Below are 25116 nucleotides of genomic sequence, written 5' to 3'. Positions count from 1 at the left end.
TAATGTTTTTTTATTCAACCCGACCTAAAATTAAAATTTGAATCACTGCATTGACCTGGGTATATTTTTAATTTAAAAACCTTGATCCTATGTTCAACGCTGTTGGTAAAAAGCATAAATAATCTACAGCCTAGCAACAAATGTGCAAGCGGTTTTTGAATTAATATTATTCTGAAGCATTTAGAGTGATCTTGTTCTTGTATTTTTTTAATTACGTGATCACAACTTTTTGAAATTTGTAAAAAACAATTAAACATGGTATAGTACAATTACCGGACTGAAAAAGCCAATTTTGGCCGAAGACACACAAACACTGAATGCTATAAACAAAATAGTGTTCATTGCATTCGTCTAATTTAATGGAAAAAGCTGAAATTCAGTCCTTTTTGGTGTTATTTGACCAAAATTTTATTTTACAAAGAAAATTCTTATCCACATCGGCTATATGATTTATAAATGTCATTTAAAGAAATATCTCACCTCCAATTTAAACTTGGTGTCTTGGTCGTCCAAGGGGGTGAGAAAGTCAAGACTGAAGATGTCTGTGTATATTAAACCAGCCAAACCCGGCCAGTCATGGGCACTTAGTCCTGTGAACAACAGTTTGAATTTCAACTTGGGCCTGTATGGAGTACAGGGACAAACTATTTTTTTTGTCATTAATTTTCTGTCCGAGTTACCTGCGTTACTTTAATAGTTTAAATGCTATTAAAATAAAACACAACAGTGTTTCTTTGGAATGTTTCTATATTTCTGGAGGGTTTTATCATTGGTTTTATATGAGCAACAATCAGCCATTGCAATTTCTATTATTTGTTGTCCAATCCTCTTTAACAGCAAACACATAATTTTATGAGTGGTATTGAAAATAATCTTAGCAACCATAGAATAATATACAAGTCTCACAGACACAAATGAAAAACAACTGTTAAAGTTATATTGTTACAGTGTTGTAAAAGATTGATTGTGAATTCCAATTCTCGAGAATAGGCAATATTCAGCACTAGTCGTCACTTATGAACTACTTTTGTGCCCCAGTCTTAATGTCTGCAAGTAGCACTAGTATAGGTCCAAATGGCAAAGACAATGGTACTGAGTAACTATTGAAGCGAATAAGTTCTGTGCATGGGCATGAGTAGAATTTGAATTTACATAAATATTATACACGAGTTTTGAAATTTGGGTTGCCAGATCGGGTGCCAAATGTAGTTCTATAATGGTTTTTCATATCGCAATAGGTTAATATGAATTTCCAAATTCTACCAAACTATTACCTTTACTCTCCCAAAACTCCTCCTCGCTACCAATGCCCCATCTGCCGCACACACCCCCTGGGTATAGTCGCTCCATCATCAATGCAGCCTGTTGTATGGCAATCTGAACAACAATAGTGTCAATAGTTGAATCAAAAAAACTACTAACCTTAAACATAAATTAAGTATTGAATTGGCAAAATTTAATTAATATATTGAAAAATCAAACTCATAATGCTTTCAAAAGTACATTCTTAAAAACCGTTTTGATAGAAAGACTAAATTAACTGTTTATCAGGCTTTGTTTGCATGGCAGGAAAGGCTTAGCACTTCTAGGAACTGAAGCTCACCTTCAAGTCGAGTCTGGTGAGCTTGAGCTTAGCACGAACTGTGGGAGCCAGGCCGCAGCTCAATTCTCGTCTCCGCTTATCAAGCTTCTCGTGTAGACATGTGAGCAAGTCCTGAGCTTCTCTTTCCAAAGTCTTGTAAGGACCCGTGCGGGCCAACGTCGCAGAGAACGGACCAAAACACGCCTCCACAAACTGGCTACAACATGTTAGATCACTTTCAGTAAAAACTTATCCTTGAGGTTGAATCTTGATGGACTGGTGCCTCTAGATTTAAGCTACCTTTACAATAGCTTACAATCATTTTATTACCTTTAAGTCTAATAACAGACATCAAAACGTATTGCTAAAAAGCCGTATACCAGGTACGTGTTGAAAAACTTACGTTAACTAAAAAAATATTGTTAGCAATTTGACAATGAGGTTTGTACAATTTAACAATTTAGAGCAGGAAAATGTAGACATAAAGGGATCGGTAAAATCTGCTGAGTTTGGTAAAATGACCAATCACTCACAGTACCTAACTTTTTTTCAAAAAGCCATAATGTGATGAGTTACTTTAGACTCCCAACAAAGCTTCACAATAAATATTGGACAGGTTTGGACAGCTACATTCCACTTTCTCAATAAATAATGGAAAGGATTACCTTTACCTTTAAAAAAAAATATGGTGTAATTTTGGGAAGGTTTAATCAACTCAGCTGGGAAAGTTTTAATGGAACTCGTTAACAAACTGTTATGCTTGAATTGTAAACAACTACTTCCCGGCCTGTTGTGTAATTGTAATATACTATTATGTTCATCAAGATGGATGAAAACAATCAACAGATGTGATAAAAAAGATAGATAGATTTACAAAACGTGATTCAATAGTACTTTATGAAAGCATATATTCTATCGTTATGTAGGCCTATGGTTTTTAAGTCTTCTGGTGACGACCGTGTCAAAATTTTGTGACTAGAACGTGGTGAATATAAGTATTCATCTATTATGAATTGAATCCTTAGTCGCCATTAGTCGCGCTTAGTATGGGCTATTAATTAACAGCTGTGTCTAAGGAATGTGTCGACCTTAGACACTAACAAGACTACAAGATCGCGCCACTCATCATACACTCATCTCCATTCATACTTGGCTTAAAATACCTACTTTGTATGGTCGCCATTTCAAAGAAAAGTATAAAGTAAAGTATAAAGTATGACACGGTCATTGCACAAAGACTTACAGCATGTCAAATAATAATGTTAAATTACTGTTTGTATCCTTTTGGTACCAGTTTAATCCTGACAATGGATTAAGCACATTTTAGCGAGACTCCCCACACGTCCTCCAAACTATCCTGCACGACACACTTTGCAAGAGAATAGGCCTATCTATGTCAAACCATTAGGGTCTTATGTCACATAACTGTTAATGAGAGAGAATAGGCCTTAACAACTATATCAATCTGTCACATTTCAACAGTTAGGATTTAATGTCATTTTATGTGCTTCAACTTCTGACACACCTCTTAAAGCAAAATTGGTTTTTATCAGATCTCATGATGGCAGAATCGATGGAATGCGCACAACCCTTAGTCAGGATTAAACTTGGACCAACTGGAAAATAAAATCCACAGTATATGTGTACGTGGAAGCCTAACCATGACGTACATTATTTATTTATATTATCTCATCAACAAGTTTCGGTACCAAGGATTCAAGTGTCAAACATAAGCACACCAAAAGCAGGAAGTAGTAATAATTTACAGCCCCAACCTGAAGTCTTTCTGAGGCTGAAGAATCTTCTGCTCCATCTGGTGTTGATAAGCGGTAAGTTCGTCAAGCTCCAGTTTGGCTTCAAATGCAGCCAATGCCTGCTCTGGCCTTATCTGTGAAGTAAGTGTGTATTAGAAGATGGGATAGTAATGTTTGTGATGTAGAAGGTATTCAATGAAATAGTATATTACGTTACCAGTAGAGTTTGGTGGGCGACCTGGTCTAGTGGTAGAGCGCAGGGCTTCGGTGCTCAGGGTCCTGGGTTAAAATCCCGCCAATCACCATTGGATTTTATCCATGTGATAATGCCGCAACCCTCTAGGACTAGCTTGAAGAAGTAGGCTAATGTGAAAAACTGTTCCGGGCTAGAACTAGCGTCCTAGGATGTAAACGTGGTACATAAAAAAAAAACAGCCGAGAAAATAGGTGTTCACCGGACAAGTGTAGTTGAGATTACCACACGAGTCCGGTTGACACATTTTGGACGAGTGACAAACTATATTATACAGCTAAAACTTTAATATTTTAGCTATTTTATCAATTGATCTTTTTGAACTTGCTGTGATTTTGGAAATAATTTCCTTCTTGATTTTCTCTTTATTTTGACCCATAGAACCATTTCCCGGAGTTTGGCTATCTACTTAAGGGATACCCTTTATGTTGCTATAATATAGAAACCTTGGTTATTTGCAGTTCTGGATTGCAGTGTCCTACTATCATTGTAATCAGTCAATGGTGAGGTGATTCAAATGAGTTGCCACAGCAGAGGAATGGTTTTAAAAATATCATCAGACTTGAAGTGGAGTTTGTGCTTTAGTGCAGGATCTTAGGTTTTAATGGATTTGGATATTTCAAATTTTCTTGGCACTTCCATCTTACTATTTTTATAACAGTAATGTAAAATTTCCACAACGTTCTCAAATTTATCAAAGTCTTCTTTACTGTCAATCAGGTGAAGAAATGTTAACTTTTGGGAGTCTGAAAAAGTTTCTTTCTTTTTCATTTTGTGTGTTTCTGCGTCACTTAGGTTACATTACCTTACTTTGCTATTACACTTAGGTTTTGAAGACACTCAAAATAATGAAAAAAAAATTTTCGAAAAAGCAATAAGAGGCACTTACATAAATCATAAAATCTATAATTACCTGATAGTAATAATCAGAGGTCAAACCGGGACCAGCAATTCTCTTGATGAGGAAACCATCACAGGCTGGGACTCTGGCTCTCTTCTTGATGAGCAGGTGAAACATGAGCGAGTCATAGGCTAACCTCAACCAGTACCTCAGGATACACACTGCCAACATAACAAATACAAATTATACCTCAGGATACATACTGCCAACACAAAAAAAATGTTAATTTTACTTCAGGATACATATTGCCAAGCAATATATGTAAATTAAAATTATACCTCAGGACACATACTGCCAACATAACAAATCCAAATACAAATCACGCCGATAAATATTTTCCCATATTCAGAAAAACCAATAGAAACTTTAGGTTAAACTAAAGAGAAATGTACCTTCGGAAAATACACTAAAAATAAATAATAGACACTAAAAATAATAATTTCTAAAGAAACCACTTAGAGGCGAAATAATAAGTTCATGATTAGTTTAAGTTAATATTTAGTGTTAACGTTAGTTTTGAACTGTTTGTGTCCTATTAACTGCTTGAAGTTCTTTTCTTAGCTGAACTCCGTACCTAATACCATTAGATCTTTAAAAACGTATTCCCATTGACAGTGTCAATCGAAGAATATTACCTCAACTGGATGGAAGGCTTGGTGGGATGGTATGCATTGGGGGGTACAGCAGAGTATGTATGTGTGTGTTACTGTATGTTAAGGAGACAAAAACATTTTATTTTATTTCATTATCTGTTACATTAAAAACTTTGTCGGTTTATTTTTGTTCATTGAAAGTTATCATTTTTATTTTAGAGGTTTATTGTATGAAGGATTTGAGGTCCTCAATTTGCCTCGATAAAGAATAAATTACATAAAGTATCAGCTAATCCTGCATCTGTTCCTTACATACTGGTATTGCTAAGCAAAGTGATTTTTCCATAAAACCCCACATTCTAACAAGATAAAGATTAACCTCTGAATATAATGCCAACATCATGAATAAAATTGCGGAAATTACTACCAACACAATTAAAATGAACACAATCCACCTGCAAAGGTATTAAAGTATTTAGTTATATCCTATTCAATATAAAGTAATTTTGAAGGTACAAAACTATTTCCAATACTATTTCGAATGTATTGTAGATATCCCACTCACCAGTAGCTACAGTGCAGGACATGATAGGGCAGATGACCAATGCAACTGTGAGAGCTGCAATTGGTTGCAGCAACCCTAGGATGCCCACGTCCCACACCAGGGCCTGCCAACACGACAATCACCACTGAAATACACACTACCAACACAACAATCATCATTGTCGTGCCATACCAAATTTTTTATGAGAACTGAGGTCCCAAAGAATGTAATGCACCTAACTGAAATCTTCCGTACCATGGACTACCTAATGCTAAAACCCTTTATAAGAGTAAAATGTAATTTAATTAATTTATTTTGTAATTTTTTGTGAGACCTGAACTGTGGAACCAATGCAACTGTGAGAGCTGCAATTGGTTGCAGCAACCCTAGGATGCCCACGTCCCACACCAGGGCCTGCCAACACGACAATCACCACTGAAATACACACTACCAACACAACAATCATCATTGTCGTGCCATACCAAATTTTTTATGAGAACTGAGGTCCCAAAGAATGTAATGCACCTAACTGAAATCTTCCGTACCATGGACTACCTAATGCTAAAACCCTTTATAAGAGTAAAATGTAATTTAATTAATTTATTTTGTAATTTTTTGTGAGACCTGAACTGTGGAACTTTTCACTAAGTTAGTTGTATATCCATTCCTTCCCTTAGTCAAGTGCTTTTACCTCCAAAAGAACAATAATTCTTCAAGGTAAGCAAGCTGATGATATCCTCTTTATTCTACAATTCAAAATCCCGGCCTGAAACCTTTCTTGAACAAACGAAAAAAACTAGTTGACTAAAAATTATTTCCTAAAAGCCACTTAAAAAACTTTCCTTTTCCACGAGTTGTACTTCGATAGAGTTAGATTTGATTTAAACTTAGGCACATAACTCTTACCTGCAATATGACAAGATATTTAGGTCTTGTAGTTACTGGACAGTCCAGATCCCATAGCAACACCATAACCAGGTGTAGAACCAAAACGGTCACCGGCATCCTACGGTAAAAACACATAAGTAATGATTGAGAGCGACTACGTCACACATACGCAGTGACAAGCAACAGGGAGCAACGGCGTCAAGTTAAAAAAACAAAGGGTGGGTGTGTAGCTAGCCTAGTGGTTAGCGTCTCGGACTTTGGTGCGGAAGGGACGAGTTCAACTGTTGGCATATCCAATAAACATTTATTCTCATGTTTGACCTTTTGTAAAATGCCACTAGCGTAGAAAAAAAATGGCACTAGGTTTAGAAGGAAGTTGTTGTATACCATTTATTTATTTATTTATCATCAAATTACATCAATAATTGACAGGTGATTTGTCATAAAACTAAAATCTATTGTAACATAACAACATCAACCAAAATATTGAATACTTAAAAATAATTACACATTTGTTAGGAAATCTTCCAGTGAATAAAATGCTTTCCCCAGAATGCATAAGTGTTTTTTTTTATTTATTTATTTTTTTTATTTTGATATTCAATCAATTTCTTTGATTGTTGAAGGCAGCTTATTATAAATTTTGGGCCCCATATATTGTGGGGATAAATATAATTTTATTCTATGTTGCATTGGTTTTATTAAATTTTTGTATCTTGTATCAGTTTGTTCTGCTGTGAAAATAAAAACATTATTTAATGTGTGTGTAGTCTATTGAAATGGTTGTATTAAGTTTATGAGAGAAATTACATAAATGGTGAATATCATAACTTGTTTCAATTTGTAAAAAGTGATCCGAATGTCGAAATTAAGGCAGAATTAGAGAAGAATCTGCTCTACTCTGCTCTCAATTGCTATTCGTGCATTTTTAGCTTTAGGTAACTGATTGATTAATGTCTCTCTTAGGCAAGCCATAGCTCAGGGGTCAACTTCAAATGCTCTTCTAATCTAGCAGAAGATAGCCAATACCTAGAGGAGACTTCCAAGAACATAACCTGTGGGCCACACACCGTACCAAGGCCAACAAGATGGATCGATATAATATGCCTTCATTAGACCTTGCATATAAAATGTAGCTATAATCACTGGCAAACTTTATGTCAGACAGTAACAAAATGGCGACACTTACCATAGGAACGCAGTGACTGCTATCAGCAAACTAAGTAAGCTGACTAATAAGCAGATAGCTGGAAATATCACGACCAGAGCTAAAGTTCCCATCATGCCTTTCACTCCGTAGTTCCAGACTCTGTTCAGTTGCCTTGTCAAACCTTTACCTATAAAGCCTGCAAACAAAAACAGCTGTGTTGCATATAACCATTGACTTTGGACTTTGGATGGTACGAGTAGACAGTCCACATGTAAAATCTGAAGGACGTTTTAAGTGATTTTGACGTACCCTAAGGTAAGTGTGCTGTCAAATAGATAGGTAAATGTAACACACTTTAGACATTGGTTAGTATAACAGAGGACAAACAATAATTAGAAAAAAAGTTTTGTACCCTGCGAATACCAGAGAGAAACATTAAAATTTTCGTAAATGGAGAAGTATGAGCAGTGTTGCCAAATGCAAAATTAAATTTCTTTCTGTTGATTTTGCTGGTTAAGTTCTTGCAAGTACAAATCTATTGCCAATGATCAACATGCAAATGTTCTAATACAAAGACTAAAAGGCTAAGTAGTCAAATGGATAACTAATCGACTGGTTGTTCTCACTGTTATTAATTTGAGCTTGGGAAACAATGATTGTGTTAGACATCAGCTGTCATAAAAAAAAATCCTCGTAACAACATAAACCTAACATTACCAACAGGTTTGCCAACCAATATTTAAGCTGAAATATAAATTAGTGGTTGGTAATTTTATTCATTTACAACCAAAAACAGTGCAAAATCTGACAACCTATTAAACAAAAACTGATCAAAATTTCAACCCAAAAATCACACTCAAATCAATCTTTTAACTTATAGCTTACTAGCTGTGTACCCATTCTACGCACGGGGATCTTATAGTAATCAGTTGAAACCTTCTTATATAAAGAACAGCAGTTGGTTTGCATATTTTCAGATATGCTGGCCAAACCATTTATTATACATATAAAAGGCAAAGCCCTCACTGACTGACTCACTCACTCACTCACTCATCACTAATTCTCCCACTTCCCATTTACCTAGGAGGCTGAAATTTGGTACACTGATTCTTTAGGCATTAAATAGGAAAACTAAGCTGTTTTTAAACTGATCGGACTCTCGGGCTCCGCCCCAGTGGCTCTGGAGTTTCCCATGTTAACCTTATGAGTTTTCATGGAATTAATGAATCTTAACAGCTGTTTCAATAAAACAAGTTGGTTCTGTTCTATGATGTTCAATAGCATTAAAGTTACAAGGATTACCAACAGGGTGCAGCACTATTATTTCTTTTACATTTATGACAACAGCTAATTTGCAACCAAAAGGTGAGTGAGCGCAGCGAACGAACTTCAACCTGGAGGCGAGTTAGCGTAGCGAACGAGCTAACCTGAAGGCAAGTGAGTGCAGCGAACGAGCTCCAACCTAAAAGTGAGTGAGCGTAGCGAACGAACTTCAACCAGGACGTGATTGAGCCATGCGAACGAGCTCACTTATGAAGTGGGGCAAAGCCCGCGGGTACAGCTAGTTTATTATACATAACTTCATTTTATGTCGTTTGTTGTTGTTCCGGATTGGTATGACAATCAATAAAAGGCTAAATTGCCTGTGTCCGCTGGTTGATCCTAATGTATCCTATTACAGGAGATGCATTTCGGCGAAAATAAATCGCCATCATCAGTAATAATATATGGTCTTGAGTTTCCCCATTAGGTGCGTCTTGGAGTTTTTGAAACACATACGCGAACTGTACACTTATACACATGACGAATAAAACATAAACACACGGTAGGCCTACTTTTATTTTTACTATGGACAAGTAGACGCGCGTCGGTCGTGTGCCGAGTCTCGACTGAAAACGCTCATTTAAAAAATGTAAGTTTCCCAGCCATATATCAACACTGATTCGAGGTCTTTTTCCCGGTTATCAAAACTCAAGAACAATTTTATGGACAAAGAATCTCTATTTTCATTTACTGTTACCCTACATATTATTGCACTTGCGATTAATTAAATCCGTTATGTAAGGAAAAACTTTTTTAATCTGGTTTGGATTTGCTTTCAAAACGTGATCGGAAATGGTTGCTGTATTTGTAAACAACATTCAATGTAAACACATCAGTGACAGCTAGAAGAAATAATCTTGATTTGAACAGCTGTTCGTTATTTCATGGAAGAATATGTGCTAAACATTGGGAGAAAACTTTACAAAAAATCGCACAAAATTTGGTTTTTAAACGTCCGTCATTTTATTTACAAAGTGGTGACGCCATATTTTAATGGCTAAAGACAATCTTGCCAATCCAGTGAATACATTAAAATGATTTGGAACTTGATAGGTACTCTCGTTTTTCAGGAGTAGGCCGCATAAAATGGCTCTTGGGTCGTAACAGACAGGAAGACAGACAGAAATTTAGATGAGACTTGTTTCGGTTTCTCTAATGTATAAAACGTAAAAATAACCTAAAAGTTTATGATTCTGAGCAATGTACAGACAAAACTCTAATTTTATTTATATAGATTAGCTCGTTCGCTATGCTAACTCGCCTCCAGGTTGAAGTTCGTTCGCTACGCTCACTCACCTTTTGGTTGCAAATTAGCTGTTGTCATAAATTAAAAAAATAATAGTGCTGCACCCTGTTGGTAATCCTTGTAACTTTAATGCTATTGAACATCATAGAACAGAACCAACTTGTTTAATTGAAATAGCTGTTAAGATTCATTAATTCCTTTTAAATATGAAAAATCATAAGGTTAACATGGGAAACTCCAGAGCCACTGGGGCGGAGCCCGAAAGCCCGATCAGAATAAAAACTACTTAGTTTTCCTATTTAATGCCCAAAGAATCGGTGTACCGAATTTCAGCCTCCTATGTAAATGGGAAGTGGGAGAATTAGTGATAAGTGAGTGGGTCAGTAAGTCAGTGAGGGCTTTGCCTTTTATATATTTAGATGTCTACACTAAGTTTGACACTACACTCACCTGTATCAGGTTTTGTTTCAAAGTGTGTCCTACTTTTTGAGATATGCCTCCACAGAGAGAGAAGTCTAGACGATAGAGTTGGGGTGAGCGAACTTTTGCGAGGGAAGAGAGTTCCATTGACCTGAGAGAGTTCTAGGTCAGGTGTAAACAGAGCGAGGCAGAACAACGCTCTCAAAGACACAGGACTGCACCACGGCACGACCACCTGTCAAAGATCAGCTGATTAGCAGCTGTGATACTTAGTTGTAGCTTGAATAGAACAACAAAACATAGCCTATAGCCACAAGGTTGTACCACAGATCAAAAGTTCCGTTGACTTTCTGTTACTGTTATGTAAACTGTTGTGAAAATATTCACCTGATCACAGTGTCATTGTCAATTTTTGACCACAGAATCCTGTCCTGAAAAACAAAAATAAAAAATTCCCAAATGGTTGGCATTGTACTCTACTTTTTTAAATGTACGGTGTATCTAAATTTGGTCTGGAACTGTAATTATTTTCAACATTAAGAATTGAAGTAAATATTTTATGAAAGGATTCTATATCAGAATCAAACAGTCTAGGAATTGGCCCATTACCCAATTTACTTATTTTTTTCATATGTTTGTTACCAACTTACAAAGTATTACCATTGTACCTATTTTCCCAAAAACTCTGTAACCAGCAAAATGGCTTTCCTTTAAATGCTTTAGTAACTTGTAAATTGTACGTTCAGGAGTTAGGAATACCAGCCGATTAAAATGTAATAGCTGAGTAACAGTGATGAAATCATAATTTTAAAAAATCGTATTGCTGTATTCTAGCATTATTATCTTTACCAGATGATTGGAAATATGGTGAAACAGCAGAAGACAGGAAGATTCCTTTTTCCACTGTTTTAAACAATAAATAAAAGTTTCCACGTTTTCTCACCCCAAAGAAGAACATGGCGTTCCAGGAGAAGCTCCAAGTACGATGGCAGTAGTTGATCCACCTCCACATGGGCCATCTGGTGGTGGTCGTACGGACCATCTCCTTCTCTACCAGGAACACTGGCTGCAAAAAAACCTAAACATTACCACTTCATTGGCACAACTGGTAAAAACACAATGATGATTAGGCGTAAAAGGAAACTACTTTGGTTTTACCTCTAGGAAGACCCAGAATGAGTTGAAACAAAAGTCAAGAGGCACAAGACAACTTTTATGTTTGCAAAGCCACAAATCAACTTGGTTTTAAATAACCATGAGACGAATTTAGTTGGTAATAGAAATAGCCTAGTAAATTTTTAAATAAAAGAGGTTGGTTTTTAGATAATAATCAAGGTCAAATATTATAATTTAACCTTGAATTTGCCAATCCACATAGGCTACTGGCTGGTCCTTAAACAAGTCTAGCAAAGCAAGGGCCGGTAAGACATTTACAAGGAAGAACTGAAGTGATAATTATTAGAGACAGCACCAGGACGTAAACCTACGATATTGCTACCACAAATCAGTAGACTTCTGCTGACCTTACAAGTAAGGTACAGAGAAAACTTGCTTATGAAACGACCGTGCGCTTTCAGCTCTAGTATTTTGTGTCAAAAATATACTTGTGACGAAAAAGGAAGAGCCCAGGCGGTGAGACTATGTGGAAATTCCTATCGCACAGGGCAGAGGGTCTTCCTCCATTATGAGCGTTAAATTAAATAACGATAAGGTCGGCGGTGTTGCATTTTCCCTAGATACTAGCAACTTGTGCTAGACACCTGTTAAGTGTACCATTCAAGTTTCTTTTGTACCTTACTTTTCAGTGTACCGACTGAGCCACGACTAACCAACCTTTTGACATTTAGGCTGGGTAAAAAAATCCAATATAGATTCTTCAATCCACTTATCCTTACCTGACTAGGATCGCTCCGGGGTGTTGTTATGCTGGTGGCAGTCCCGCTAAGCACTGTGGGAACTACCTCACTGGTGCCTTGGAAACAACGGCGCACCACCCAGTTGCGGGGGAACCAAATCTGGGTGCGCCATTGAAACACCCGTGTGGGGGTCTTTACCTTACGCAGCTCTTTGAGCAGAACTGGCTCTCTCTAGAAAGTAAACGAGAGATTACGTTTATGAAGGTTTCAGCAGTTATGAAATAGATAAGGATAGTTGGATCAAATTACCTGCTGAAAAATTGATTAAGTGATGACGAAAATGGATAAGGATAATAGAAAATGTATACAGTTATGTTTAAATAATATTTAAATATAACTGTATTCATATTATGCCTAAAGCTTCTTTTGATCAAACTTGAAAAATGAGAACATTGTATACAATTCATTTGTTGTAAAAAATTGAGTTTGCATCAATTAAATTACCATCCTAATATTCCCTTACTTTCTATTTGTACTAAAGTTTTCTGTCTGGTTTCATGTTTCTTTTTTTGACTTCTACAAACAGATCAACTTGAGAACTAATACAGCTTTGTAGAAATCTTGTAATGTTTTAGTTACTTTCTCAACTGAAAACAAGATCATTTCCAGATATTGAAGTGTCGTGAAAACTGGTTTCTAAATAATTGTAATGGAAAATGTCCGCAATTATTTCTCAAATAACGTAAACATACCATCACCTAAAACAAACTTCTAACACAGGACTTTATATACTTAACACTGCCTCGGCCACACTAGTCACATACCTCCTTCATGAACGTAAGGTCTCTGTGCAGAAAGTACACGGCTTGCTGCAGATGCTGGTTGTTGCATAACATCAAAGCCTCTTCGTGTGCGCTCCACTTGCACTCCTCTATAAATTTCTCCTGTGAAAGAATAAACAAAATATTAGATTAATACATGCAAAATATTACTTAGGAAAAATAATAAAATTAAAATGATACTTAATAAATATTACTGAGTTCAACTTCTCGAGTAATCCTTCAAATAAATTCAGTTGAATTAAGGAGTGGTTATACTGAGTAAAAATATTTTGCTGAAAAAGATTATGAATTAATGGTAACTGTACCATACCAATACATAGTATTAGAAACTGAAATATTTCCCCCCTCGGCCAAAATGCTTTAAAACTTATTTAATTAGCCTTAACACGTTCGCTACCGATCGCCGCATATATGCGATGTTTCGGTCATTGCCACGGACCGAGGTATACATTTTAATATTACACATAGACCAGGTGTCACTTGGTCAACAGTACTCGCAGACCAAGGGCCAGTGATGCAGCAAAGTAAAAAACACTTTTGCCAACAATCATAATATGACATCACTAATAATCATATCCTCAGACCAAGTGATGCACATATACGACAGACATCCCTGTAAACCACTGCAGAGAATTCAAGGCCTTCAAATAGACTGTTACAAAGATATAAGCTTTTTAATAACATTGGGACACCGAAGCAAATATGCGATGTCATTCTATTTTAATATGACCAGTCTATTGGTACAAACTGGCCGTCGCATATGTGCTTCGCTGGTCTATATGAATGACAAATTTAGTACTATTGCGGTATTGAACGTATTAAATGACATTTTATCACACTAATACCAGTAGTACTGGCACAAATGGCAGAGAAATTCAAAACAAATTCTACACTGTTTTGACAAATTTTCACCTACCTAGAGAACAGTGTTAAGATACAATTAACTTGTTTTCATTTCAAATTATCGCCAGTAAGATTAGAAACTAATTCAAGAAGTTTGGAGGCAAAATCCAGTAGGAAGAAATTTCTCAAGGAAGACTCGAGAATGGCTGAAAGGACCAGGTGGAGAAAGATTTGCGAAAATTGAGAGTGAGACAAAAAGATTTGGTAGACAGGGAGGCAACTTGTTGGCAAGGCTAAATACCACCCAGGGTATCCATGGGATTAAGAGTAAGTAAGTAAGATAAAATGTTACAAGATTATTGTTTGACTTGTCTCTCACCTCTGCACTCCTCAGCTTGTCTCTCATCCAAGGACCAATCCTACTCAGGATGGGATGAGTGTATTGTAGACTCTGGGTCAACGTTTCCTTCGTCTTGCGCAGCTTACACTGAACATTCTCCACAGCTCTGCAAGTGTAACGATGAAGAAATTTAATTATTAAGGGGTTAACATAAATCATTAGTAGGTTTGGAAAGTTTTTTTGTGAATAAAGGTTTCATTGATTCATGACTTGGCTTTGGTTATACAAATGTAATTATTCCATTAATGGTACACTGAAATATCAGACTTTTGATGGATCCAAAAGAGTTTTGCTACAGGTTAGTAACTTTATAGTTACTTCTGTCATTTATTGACATAAAGCATGATGTATGTAAAAAAATGAAGAAGTTGTGATTTCAACAAAACCTCTGCTCACTCTAAATGAATAGGGGTGCTACCATAACCTGCTCTAAACCTGCCCCTATGTTCTATAATACTGTATCAGAACCACTTACTAACCTGTACATGAGCACAACACTCTGAGCTTGTTGTACCAACAGTTGTGGTACTCCTTCTCCCAAAGCTTGTAGCTCAGTGTTGCCGAGTATACTTGAGTACACCCTCTGAAGATACTCCCGCATCACCGCCTGGTTAACCTCCTAAAACATTATTGAGTTAATCTTCTTAGATTTTTATTTCCACTAAAAAAGAATCAGAAATAAGCAAAAAGTGGACAAGATTAAAAATATTTATCCAAGCCATTTAGAGAGAGAGTCATGTAAAAAACTTGCTGAGATTATGAACAAATTCCATTAGAATGTATAGCAAAATGAGAATAAGTAAAAACTGCATTCATTGAAAGGTGTGAAGTTGGAGGATCAACTTCCCCAATCTTTTCATTAGTTCAGGCTTGTATTTTTTAAGAAGAGGTTGGTGAGATCGTATCGTGGTCAGCTTGAAGTTACCCCAGGACGAACTTATCACCGAGAAGTAAGGTACAGAGGAAACTTGCTTATGGGACAACCATGCACTTTTACCTCTAGTATACATACACGCTAAGGGAAAAATACTTGTAATGAGCGAGGAAGAGCCCGAGAGGCGAGCACTGTGAGCTTTAAAGTACATTAGGGCGAGAGGGGCAATATTCGACTTTGTCCTAGACACCACTTAAAAGCACCATTAAATTTGTCCTCTGTACCTTATTTATCTATGCTATAGTAATATTCTGCTGGTAGTCACTAGTTGTGTGTGTTTGGAGAATAAATAAACTATATTTATGTTATAAATAAATTATACATTTCTATCCAAACAAAAATGATACTTCATTTTCATACATACTGTTAAACTAAGAAAGAAACACTAGATTATTAAAAAAAGTAAAGATACCTTCGTCTTTGTCTGAAGGAAAAGTGACTTAAGTGAAGTTAAAAGCAGTCACATGGCACATCTCTAGGCACTTTGCACCCAAGTAAAAACGCTACAGGATTTGTGCCAGGCACCTATTTTTTATCATGTGCCCTTGACTTGTTTGAATAGAAACACACTTTTGTGATTACTTCAAAATTCAATATTAACAACAAAACAAACCAAATCAAGCGTTAAACATTTCCAAAATGTAAAACTTGTCGCTTAAAGCTTAGAAATCACTCCAGTAAAATATAAACTCACACCAAAAAACATACAGTTTTAAAAATCTCTCCAGGCCACTGCTGGGAACCAAACGTCTGAAATTGAATTATTTGTTTGGTTAAATATAAAACAATGAAAAATAAAAAAATAAAGTTAGGTTTATTAAAAATTTATTGTTCTTAAAACAATATAAATGCCAAATTTACATTACAACATTTTTGGCTCAACATAGCCTATAATTTTGTAATTAATTTGATCAAAATTGGCAAATCAGTTTATTTCATACTACACTATAAATATGTTACAAAAAAAAACCTTTTTCCTCCTTATATCAGCGAACCTAAGTATCATTAATCCTAATGTTATTTGAATCAGGAATAAATTTGACATTTCCAATCAGACAAATGAAAATTCTGTAGTCTACAGGTTTACTGTGGCGGGAGTACGTCAACTTACCCTCTCTATCTCATCGTCAGGCAGTTTCTGCGCCCTCAGTTCGGAGATGAGCCTCTCCCGGAAGTGTAGGAACCACCCACGAGTCTCCCTCTCCAGAATGGTGACAAGGATGGGCAGTGCGTGTCTCATCACGTCCCTACTGAACAGTCGCAAGTCCAGCTCACTTCCCTGCACAAATAAGTTGAAAGTTTAAATGGTTTTAAACCTTTCATATCCAGCCACCACAGGACCAAGCCCCTGGTCGGATAAAACAACCTGTTATAGTGTTCATAACGTGAAAAAAACTTTAAAAATACATGGTAAGTTCCTGAATAGTGCACAAGAGTTCATAGGGTTTAAATTAGGTTAGATGTGTAGTAAATTATTTCTAGTTAAGATTTAATACATAACTGATTCTAAGGTGTAGTTATAAAGTAATATTACCTTGGGTGTTAGGAAGAGGTAGGGTATTGGGACGGGAGGGTGACAAGACTCCCTCTCCACCTCAAACTTCTCGGTGGCAGCTCTACGCAGCTGTCTACGGACAAACCCACACAGTGACTCCAACGAATCTTCAAACTCTGGCTGCGGCAACACACCAAACATATCAGGCATTAGACAAGGTGATTAAAGTACAACAAAAGAAATACAACTTATGAACATCTCAACTTCTTATACAGTCTATTCTTAGTAATTCAAACATTCGTTAACACTAATACCGAAATCCTACTCAGGCTGACGCTAACCGAAACCCCCAGTCTGTAAGATCCTATTTGAAAATAATGGATCCTGCTTAGAGACACACAAACCAAACCCTGGGCCTGTGAGACCGTGCTTTAAAATACACTAACGCTGGGCTTCTGAGGCGGGCATGTTATGAATAGACAACCTGTCAAGGTCACGGCACCCACGCAAAATGAAAACAATATATCAACAGGTAGGGGAGGAAAAGGGGGGAAGGTATTGGGGGAATGGAATCCCCCAAGTAAACAGTGTTGACAACATGCGTTTGTAAAAATTCCCATGGGCCTGTCGGACCGGGGTTTCGGTATTTAGTGTTAAATCAAAACTTTTGGTAATTTAAGATAAAAAGCTCGGTATGTAGAAGATCTCTTGATATTTCAAAGTTTTATGTGCATTTTGACAAGCTCAGTATTTTTAAGTCCAAGTAGATAGTAGGCCGATTTTGAACACCTAGTAATTCAAAGTTTTGTCGGTAGAACTCTCAATAATTCAAAGGGACAGAGGTGAATTTATAGCTTTATTCCAGTCATGGCAGGAAATTATACATTCCGCCATTCACAGTAGCTTCTTGGTGATAAGTTAGAGCAGTAATTTAATGATCTAGTTAACACTGTTTGCTTATTGGAATAGCATCAGAGCCCAGGTATTAAAAAGACAAGTCAATGCTTATATACTTGTATATGCTTATAACTTATCCGTCAAACAAAAAGGGCTTGGATGACAAGTGATTTGTTCAATGAGTAGGTAATATTATACGGATACATATATGAAATCATAAAATGATCTTGTCCAATTGTTTGGCCCACAAAAAGGTTCCCCATTTGTGAAATGTGAAACTTCAATTTTTTCCACCAAACACAACATAAAGGTTGCAGCCGCTTGGCAACACACTAAGTTACAAAAGAAATTGCGGCTGTAGCTGCTAAATGGGACTATCTCAAAAACTGATGTTTTTAGATAATCCCTTTTTAAGTTTAGAGGTTATGTTCGGCTGTCAGCGTTGGCAGTCGTCTATGCTTAAAGGCCCTAGTGACGCCAGCTGACTTTAAGAGTCATACGAACCAAACAAATTAAAATACACCATTCCAGGTTTTAAAGATTATACTAGAAGACATGACGGAGCGAAAATGTTATTGTTCTTTAAATGGACCCATCTTGACTTAGGCCCTTTTAGCAGATACAGCCTCAATTTATAATTTAAAAGCTAATTTAAAAATTTTACTCTTTGTAATTCAAATGGTTTTTTTCTCCCATTAAATTGAACCTCTTAAAAATTCAAAACTCTTGATAGTAAAATTTATTTGCAGCACCCCAATTAGTTAGTCTACTGTACTGTTACAAATATTTTGAAATTATTTATGGTTTTAGCCAATTTTTTTATTTTATCACTAGAAAAATTGTTCTATCCAAAATAATTTTAAATCAAATTAAGATACTACTTTATTACAACATGTTTTTATTTCCTTATATATTGACTGGATGCCTTGAATACCAAGTGTACTTTCTCAAATTCTAATTGCTAATTTGAATTAGTGTCAAGCAACATTTCACGAATGACAAATCTCCAGATATTCAATCTAGAAGTTGGATTCCAAATGATCTTAAGCTTACCCGACAAACCAGTTCAGCAGCCAGATATCGACACCTTTCTTCCCTCAATTTGGCCTCCAAGTTGTGAGCTTGAAGGGATGGTACTCCTACCAATATGTCTGAAATCAAGAAACAAAGTTAACACAATAAGCCAGAGAGAAACTATACCTACTATAACATAATTTATGTGCATATATACAAATGTATTTATTTGCTGCTTTGATTACTGGACCCCGAGATGATTAAGATACTCTAATCAGATTATACTAAATCACTTTTTGTATATAGGATTTTTGTATATAGGGTTGATTCAATAAAATGTTTTAAAAGCCTTACTATAGATAAAATAAATTGAAGGTAATATTTGATTTGAGAGTGGATCACTAAAAAAACTTTCTTTAAAAAAATGTATCCATCCTATAGATAGGTCAATAATTTGACATATCGATAGTATAATGTACACTAGCACTTAACATCTTAATAGACAAAATGATTGAATCACTAACTAAACAGCAAAAAATGCAAAAAAAGCAGCATTAGCAAAATTGAAAACATGTTGGAAGTCGTTGAGAGGTTATCTTTACATGAAAATTATTTTACCTACAACCTTTTTTTTAAGTAGCCGTTTCAGTTCAGTTCTTAAAATTGAAAAGTTTCTCATAAAAGCATTGTTTGTAAGGGTTCGAACTTCAACTAATCAGCTGTTCATGCCAATTTAAGGCCTAATTGTTGAGTGGTGCAATTATTGTTTGGTACAATGTTTTGTTGCATCACTGTCAGTGGTAATGAGGGGTTATAAACAAAAACATAACCTCTCTTAGAGAAGTTATGAGTAGTGATTTTTTGAAATACTGTAGTGCTAATGACACTCGCCAAGGCTCGTACCTTAAATTATCTACTCGTGTCGTTAACACTATCTTTACACAATCGTTGTGTAAACTACTATTGTTTTCTAACATAGTTTGTTGAATAAGGTTGCAATATGAAAAAAATAAAGCTCATCACACGGGCAATAAGTGTCTTTTCAAACCTTGCTCATTTTCTGACCTCAGCTTCAGCTCGATCTTGAAACTTGAGCTTGGGTCAAAAAGAGTCACTTTACGCCATAATGATGAAATATACTACTAAAAAGTACTCAACTTACCTAGAAGTTTCAAGGTCCCTGTAATGAGGCTTTTGACAGCTTGGGCGACGCTGAAGAAATGACTGGTGAGTCTAGCTCGGGCTGTCACCAAGATGAACCTGAAACAGGGGTCGAAGAAATAGTAAGAACTCACTGACTTAAAGCAGATCAAAGCAAATATTAAATCAATTCAAATATCCATTTAATAAGTTATAGTGGCAAAATTGGTGAATAAATAAACACTACCATTCACCTTACAGTACTAGGGTCAATGGTCATGGACAAGCTAACCTGGACCTAAGCTATTGTTTACCAGTGCGGTGGCCTGTCCTATAATACTACCACTCAACATCAAGTTTACAATGATCGAATAATAAATACTAGATATTTCAAAAAAATCATGATTTTTAATGGTACACACCAGGCACACCCTGGTGACAACTTGTCCTTGTTTTGCCTGACCCGTACAAGAAAAAATCATGATTTATTCATCTTCAAATGAACGCCATTTTAAAACCAAAAAATTTTTTTTCAAAAATTATTTTTTGCAATAAGTTTATTCCCACACCAAGTTTTATGAGGTTTTCTTAAATGGTTTTAAAGATATACATTTCTAATAAAGACATACAAATGGCAGATGTCTTGTTGATTTTTGGAAAAAATGATTTTACTTAAGGTACTTTTTATATTTTGACCCATAAAACTGAAACCTAAAGTTTTGTACCTACGGTACACCTTATAATTTTCAATGATTTTCAACGAATCATATGGCTCGCAAAGACTTCTAAACCAAAACACCTAGGTCTTACCATGACGACTACGGTAATAGCTTCTTTTCTATAGAGGAAATTAGCTGAGAAAAGAACAGAAGTAGAATGTACCTGAGGGCGAGAGCAAGGTCGTCCAGTAACGTCGCTCTAGATCTCTCACAGCCTTTCTGTAACATCCAGCTCAACCTCCATTTGTGAGTCTGTCCAGCGAAGTTGAGACTCGGAACTTCAAACTCCCTGGGAACAGAACAATTAATTAACCTTTGACTAATGAGTGGAACATTTTTCGTTTAAGGTAAATTTGTTTCTACCTTCAGATCCTAGGACGCTAGCCTCTAGCTTGGAAACGTTTGATACATTATTTCAGAATAGGCATAGAGCGTTGAATAACATTATTTTTATTAAAATGTATTTTAAGGTTGTGGACCACCATTTAAATAGCTTCTCCACCCTCCGCTTCTGTGCCTAAGAAACCCCAGCTTAAGTTGTAATTGAACTCACTAAAATCATAAATCTAAGAGAAAGAAGAACTTAAGAAAATTTGTTGTGGGTTGACTTTTACCTTTTACATAGTTAAAAAATGTCTTTCCAAAACATTGATAATTTGAAAATTTAATTCCACATAACTAACTGGATTCCTATGTTTTAAAGACAAACATAGATACTTTTATTATTGACGACTTGATCAGTTACAGTATTTACGATCAAAATGGTTTTGTAAAACATAATAGGATTGGCCATTAAACCGAGGTCCACAACTCTCAACTAGAACAGAGTTGCTAGTTCAACTCTGAAACTGGCGCTGTGTTTTTAATATACTGCTAGTTTGCTTTAACCCCTATGCGATACATTTTTTTGTGTTGTAGTCAACAACAAAGACCCTTAAACTAGGAAAAATGTTTATATTTCTTACATCAAATGTGTAGTGTCTTATTTCATATGGTGATTTTCAAAAACATTCATAAAACACTTATAAAACGGAATAGTTGACTTATTTGTATGAAAAGTGAATGACATGAAATGGTTCTAAAAGCTAACACTAAATAGTGCCATGCAAAAAGCTTTGGGATAGACATTCCGGCTAAAACACAACAAATTAATGGAGAATGTAAAGAAAACAGTGTCAAAATAAAAATAAAACAGTACACCGATCTATTTAAAATAATACATAAGTTTAAACTCATTAATATGGGTCTTTACCAAAGATATAAAAATGTACTGAGGACCTAAATATACATTAGTAGGGTGTATTTGAACAAAATAACTAAGTTACACTTTTCAATATCTAGCAGTCTAAGTTTATCAATTTTAATATTAAATGGCAAGACAAAGCCGAGAATGGAAAATGTGTAAGGCTTTAAGACTTTAAGGTATACAATCACACTGCACAAATTATTAAGCTGCACTCTAACATGACTAAAATCCAAATGATTAACTAAATTTACCTTCAACAGTGTATTCCCCACTAATTCTATTACCACTATTATTTTTTTAAATAATTTTACGATCCTCAAAATACCTCTGTATTAGAGATAGTCAGATAACAGTTCTTATTACTGCTGTTTTAATTGATTTTAGTCACCAATATTCACAACACGTTGTAAATGTAAGTAAGTAAAATATTTCATCATTGCATCCATGCTAAGAGTCTTGTATCATCTATTATATTATTAAAGTGATACAATCAAATTTTATGTAAGCGGTTAAGGTCTTTTACCAAATAAAAATATATGCATATGGCACATCAAAATGAAGCTTAGAGTGTGTAGATTTGCCGAAAAGTATTGATATGGGTGAATTTCCTAAGGGCTCTGCCCCACAGGATGATTTCCAAAAGGCCTGGCATTCTTCCAAATTTTAAATGATTCAATTTAATTTAGTTAATGAAACAGCTGGTCAGTACAATGAACTGGTGTTTGTTTATTTACTCGAAAAATATGTTTGTGACGCTATATGTAGATTGAGGAGAGTTATGTTTGATTTTAAAGAAATTTTGTATACGTTTTATTATTTATAAAGTATTGCTCAAAGTTTCATTTTGTAATTTATATAGTAAGCTACATATAAAGGGGCTAGACTAAAATTGAAGAATTATGGTAAAACATGTCATTCATGAAGCAGATGAAGCAATTGATGCTATTGCTACACTATGGTATGTTGTCATATTCTTTTGGATCTATTAACATTTACAGTAGGGGTTTGAAAGTAAGTAGGCCTAGGTTTACATTTTTAAATCAGTTTATATTTTCAAACTAAATCATAGAGTTGCTGTATTTTAAAACACACATCACCACCACTTTAGTAGCTCTATAAGTCAAATTTTCTTCCCGTTGCAAAGCACGGGTATAGCAGCTTGTTAACAATTATTAATTAATTGGTTGTAACCAAAAGCATTCAATTAGCATTTCAATGCAGTGCGCATTGGCACTCTTGAAGAGAAAGTTGAAGTTCTTGAGACTTCATCAAAGTCTGCTGTATGTCCTGAGGATATTATTGGCGAAATTGAGGATCGCTCCAAACGGGCACGCAACATTATCGTCCATGACCTACCTGAAAGCACCAACAGAGATATTCCTACTAGAATTTCGTACGATAAAAAGCTTATTAAAGATTTAATGCTGGCAATTAATTATGCTGATCGCGCCGAGGATTTCAAACTTTATAGAATTGGTAAGCAGAATAAAGACAAGTCACGACCATTAAAAGTTATTCTCAAGAGTCCTGAAGATGTAAAAATATTTCTTGAACTGTTTACTGCTTGTAAAAATGATCTTCAAAACTCCAATACAGAACTTTCAACTATTGGCATCACTAGGGATAGGACCGATCGTGAACGCCTTCATTTGAAACAACTGAAGCAGGAGCTAGAGAAGCGCACTAAAGCTGGTGAAACCGATATTACGATTAAGTACAGAAACGGTATACCTGCAATAATTTCCAAAGTTTCAAAAAACGAGTAGAAGTTTCTGGTGATCGACCCCTCAATGTCTATTACCAGAATGTTAATGGACTCCGAACCAAATTATCTGAACTTAGAGAAGCTGTCTCATCATGCTTCTACGATATTATTATACTAGTAGAAACTAATCTATCTTCTGATATCCAAAACTGCGAACTGGGATTTGATGGGTTCATTGTTTATCGTAGTGATCGATCCGTCATGACTAGCAACAAAAAATCAGGCGGAGGTGTACTTATTGCAGTGCGTCAGGAACTTGTATCAACTAGGCTACGCATTGCCAGTGAGAATGTGGAATGCCTATTCTTGTCAGTAAAACTTGCTGGCAAAACCATAGTGTTTGGAGGAGTCTATATTCCCCCTCAGTCTAACAGCTCCCTTTACTCCCGTTTCTGTGATTCTGTTGAAGAGGCAGCCTCTTTATGCGACATGAATGCTGGCACAGTAATAGTTGGTGATTTCAACCTGCCTGATACAAACTGGCTAGACTACTCCGTGTCTCAGTGTAATTTGGCCTCTCAGCACTTGATCAACTTGGCCAGTTTCTTGCATCTACAGCAGAGGAATGGAGTCCTCAACTCACGGGGAAATCTACTCGACCTGGTATTTACTAATATTATGAATGTTAATGTCTCTTCAGCATTGGACATTTTTCTCCCTCAAGAAGACTTCCACCCTGCCCTTGAGATATCCTTGTTGCTACACGAGTCTCCTTGCATTGATGAATCAGTCTTAGTTTATGACCTCAAGAAATGTCAGTTGCAGAACGTCAACCAGTGGATTCAGTCCCTTAACTACCCTGCATCTGACTTACCGGATGTTGAAAGCTACTTTGAGAATTTTTGCCAAAGTCTCTCCTGCTGTATTCGGCAAAGTTCACCTCTTAGAGTGATTAAGAAATCCAACTTCCCTGCCTGGTTTTCTCCTAAACTTAAATCTCTGGTCTACAAGAAAAAACATCTACACAAAAGGTTTAAAGAGACACTTGACATCGAGATTTACGATGAATTCAGAACTATAAGGAACACATGTAAATCTTTGGTCAAAGCCTGCCATAGATCATACTTAGAGAGGGTTGAGAACAGTTTAAGATCTAATCCAAAATCTTTCTGGAGTCATGTAAAATCTTTAAATAAAACCAAAAGCATTCCCAGTAGTATCCATTACAATGGTGTATCAGCCGACAACCCCTCACTGATGTGCGACCTGTTTGCCGATTACTTTTCGACGATTTATAGGACTCCTGGCGCAGATCATCCCGCTCCTAGCCTACATATGTCTGGTCCTACTCTCTCCTCCTGGAATATTTCT

General features: G+C 35.9%; 1 protein-coding gene across 1 annotated transcript in view; it reads right to left on the bottom strand.

Annotated features, from left to right (window-relative positions):
- LOC128999433 (uncharacterized) overlaps positions 1-25116 on the bottom strand; it is a 99239-nt gene that overhangs the window by 6876 nt on the left and 67247 nt on the right. The window contains exons 7-25 of the mRNA XM_054425954.1: positions 20958-21083; positions 20098-20195; positions 18975-19072; positions 17064-17204; positions 16641-16808; positions 15075-15214; positions 14575-14701; positions 13335-13454; positions 12550-12741; positions 11598-11720; positions 10685-10889; positions 7705-7861; positions 6534-6633; positions 5649-5751; positions 4503-4651; positions 3358-3470; positions 1604-1799; positions 1275-1377; positions 481-590 (exon numbers count right to left, since the gene is read on the bottom strand). Of these exons, the coding sequence (XP_054281929.1) occupies positions 481-590; positions 1275-1377; positions 1604-1799; positions 3358-3470; positions 4503-4651; positions 5649-5751; positions 6534-6633; positions 7705-7861; positions 10685-10889; positions 11598-11720; positions 12550-12741; positions 13335-13454; positions 14575-14701; positions 15075-15214; positions 16641-16808; positions 17064-17204; positions 18975-19072; positions 20098-20195; positions 20958-21083 (2569 nt within the window). The remainder of the gene's footprint in view (positions 1-480; positions 591-1274; positions 1378-1603; positions 1800-3357; positions 3471-4502; positions 4652-5648; positions 5752-6533; positions 6634-7704; positions 7862-10684; positions 10890-11597; positions 11721-12549; positions 12742-13334; positions 13455-14574; positions 14702-15074; positions 15215-16640; positions 16809-17063; positions 17205-18974; positions 19073-20097; positions 20196-20957; positions 21084-25116) is intronic.

Source organism: Macrosteles quadrilineatus, unplaced genomic scaffold, assembly GCF_028750875.1.
Source record: "Macrosteles quadrilineatus isolate MER2022 unplaced genomic scaffold, UCM_ALF_1.0 Scaffold_8__2_contigs__length_117827958, whole genome shotgun sequence".
NCBI classification, from domain to species: Eukaryota; Metazoa; Arthropoda; class Insecta; order Hemiptera; family Cicadellidae; genus Macrosteles; species Macrosteles quadrilineatus.
This window is presented reverse-complemented; position numbering and strand designations above follow the sequence as displayed.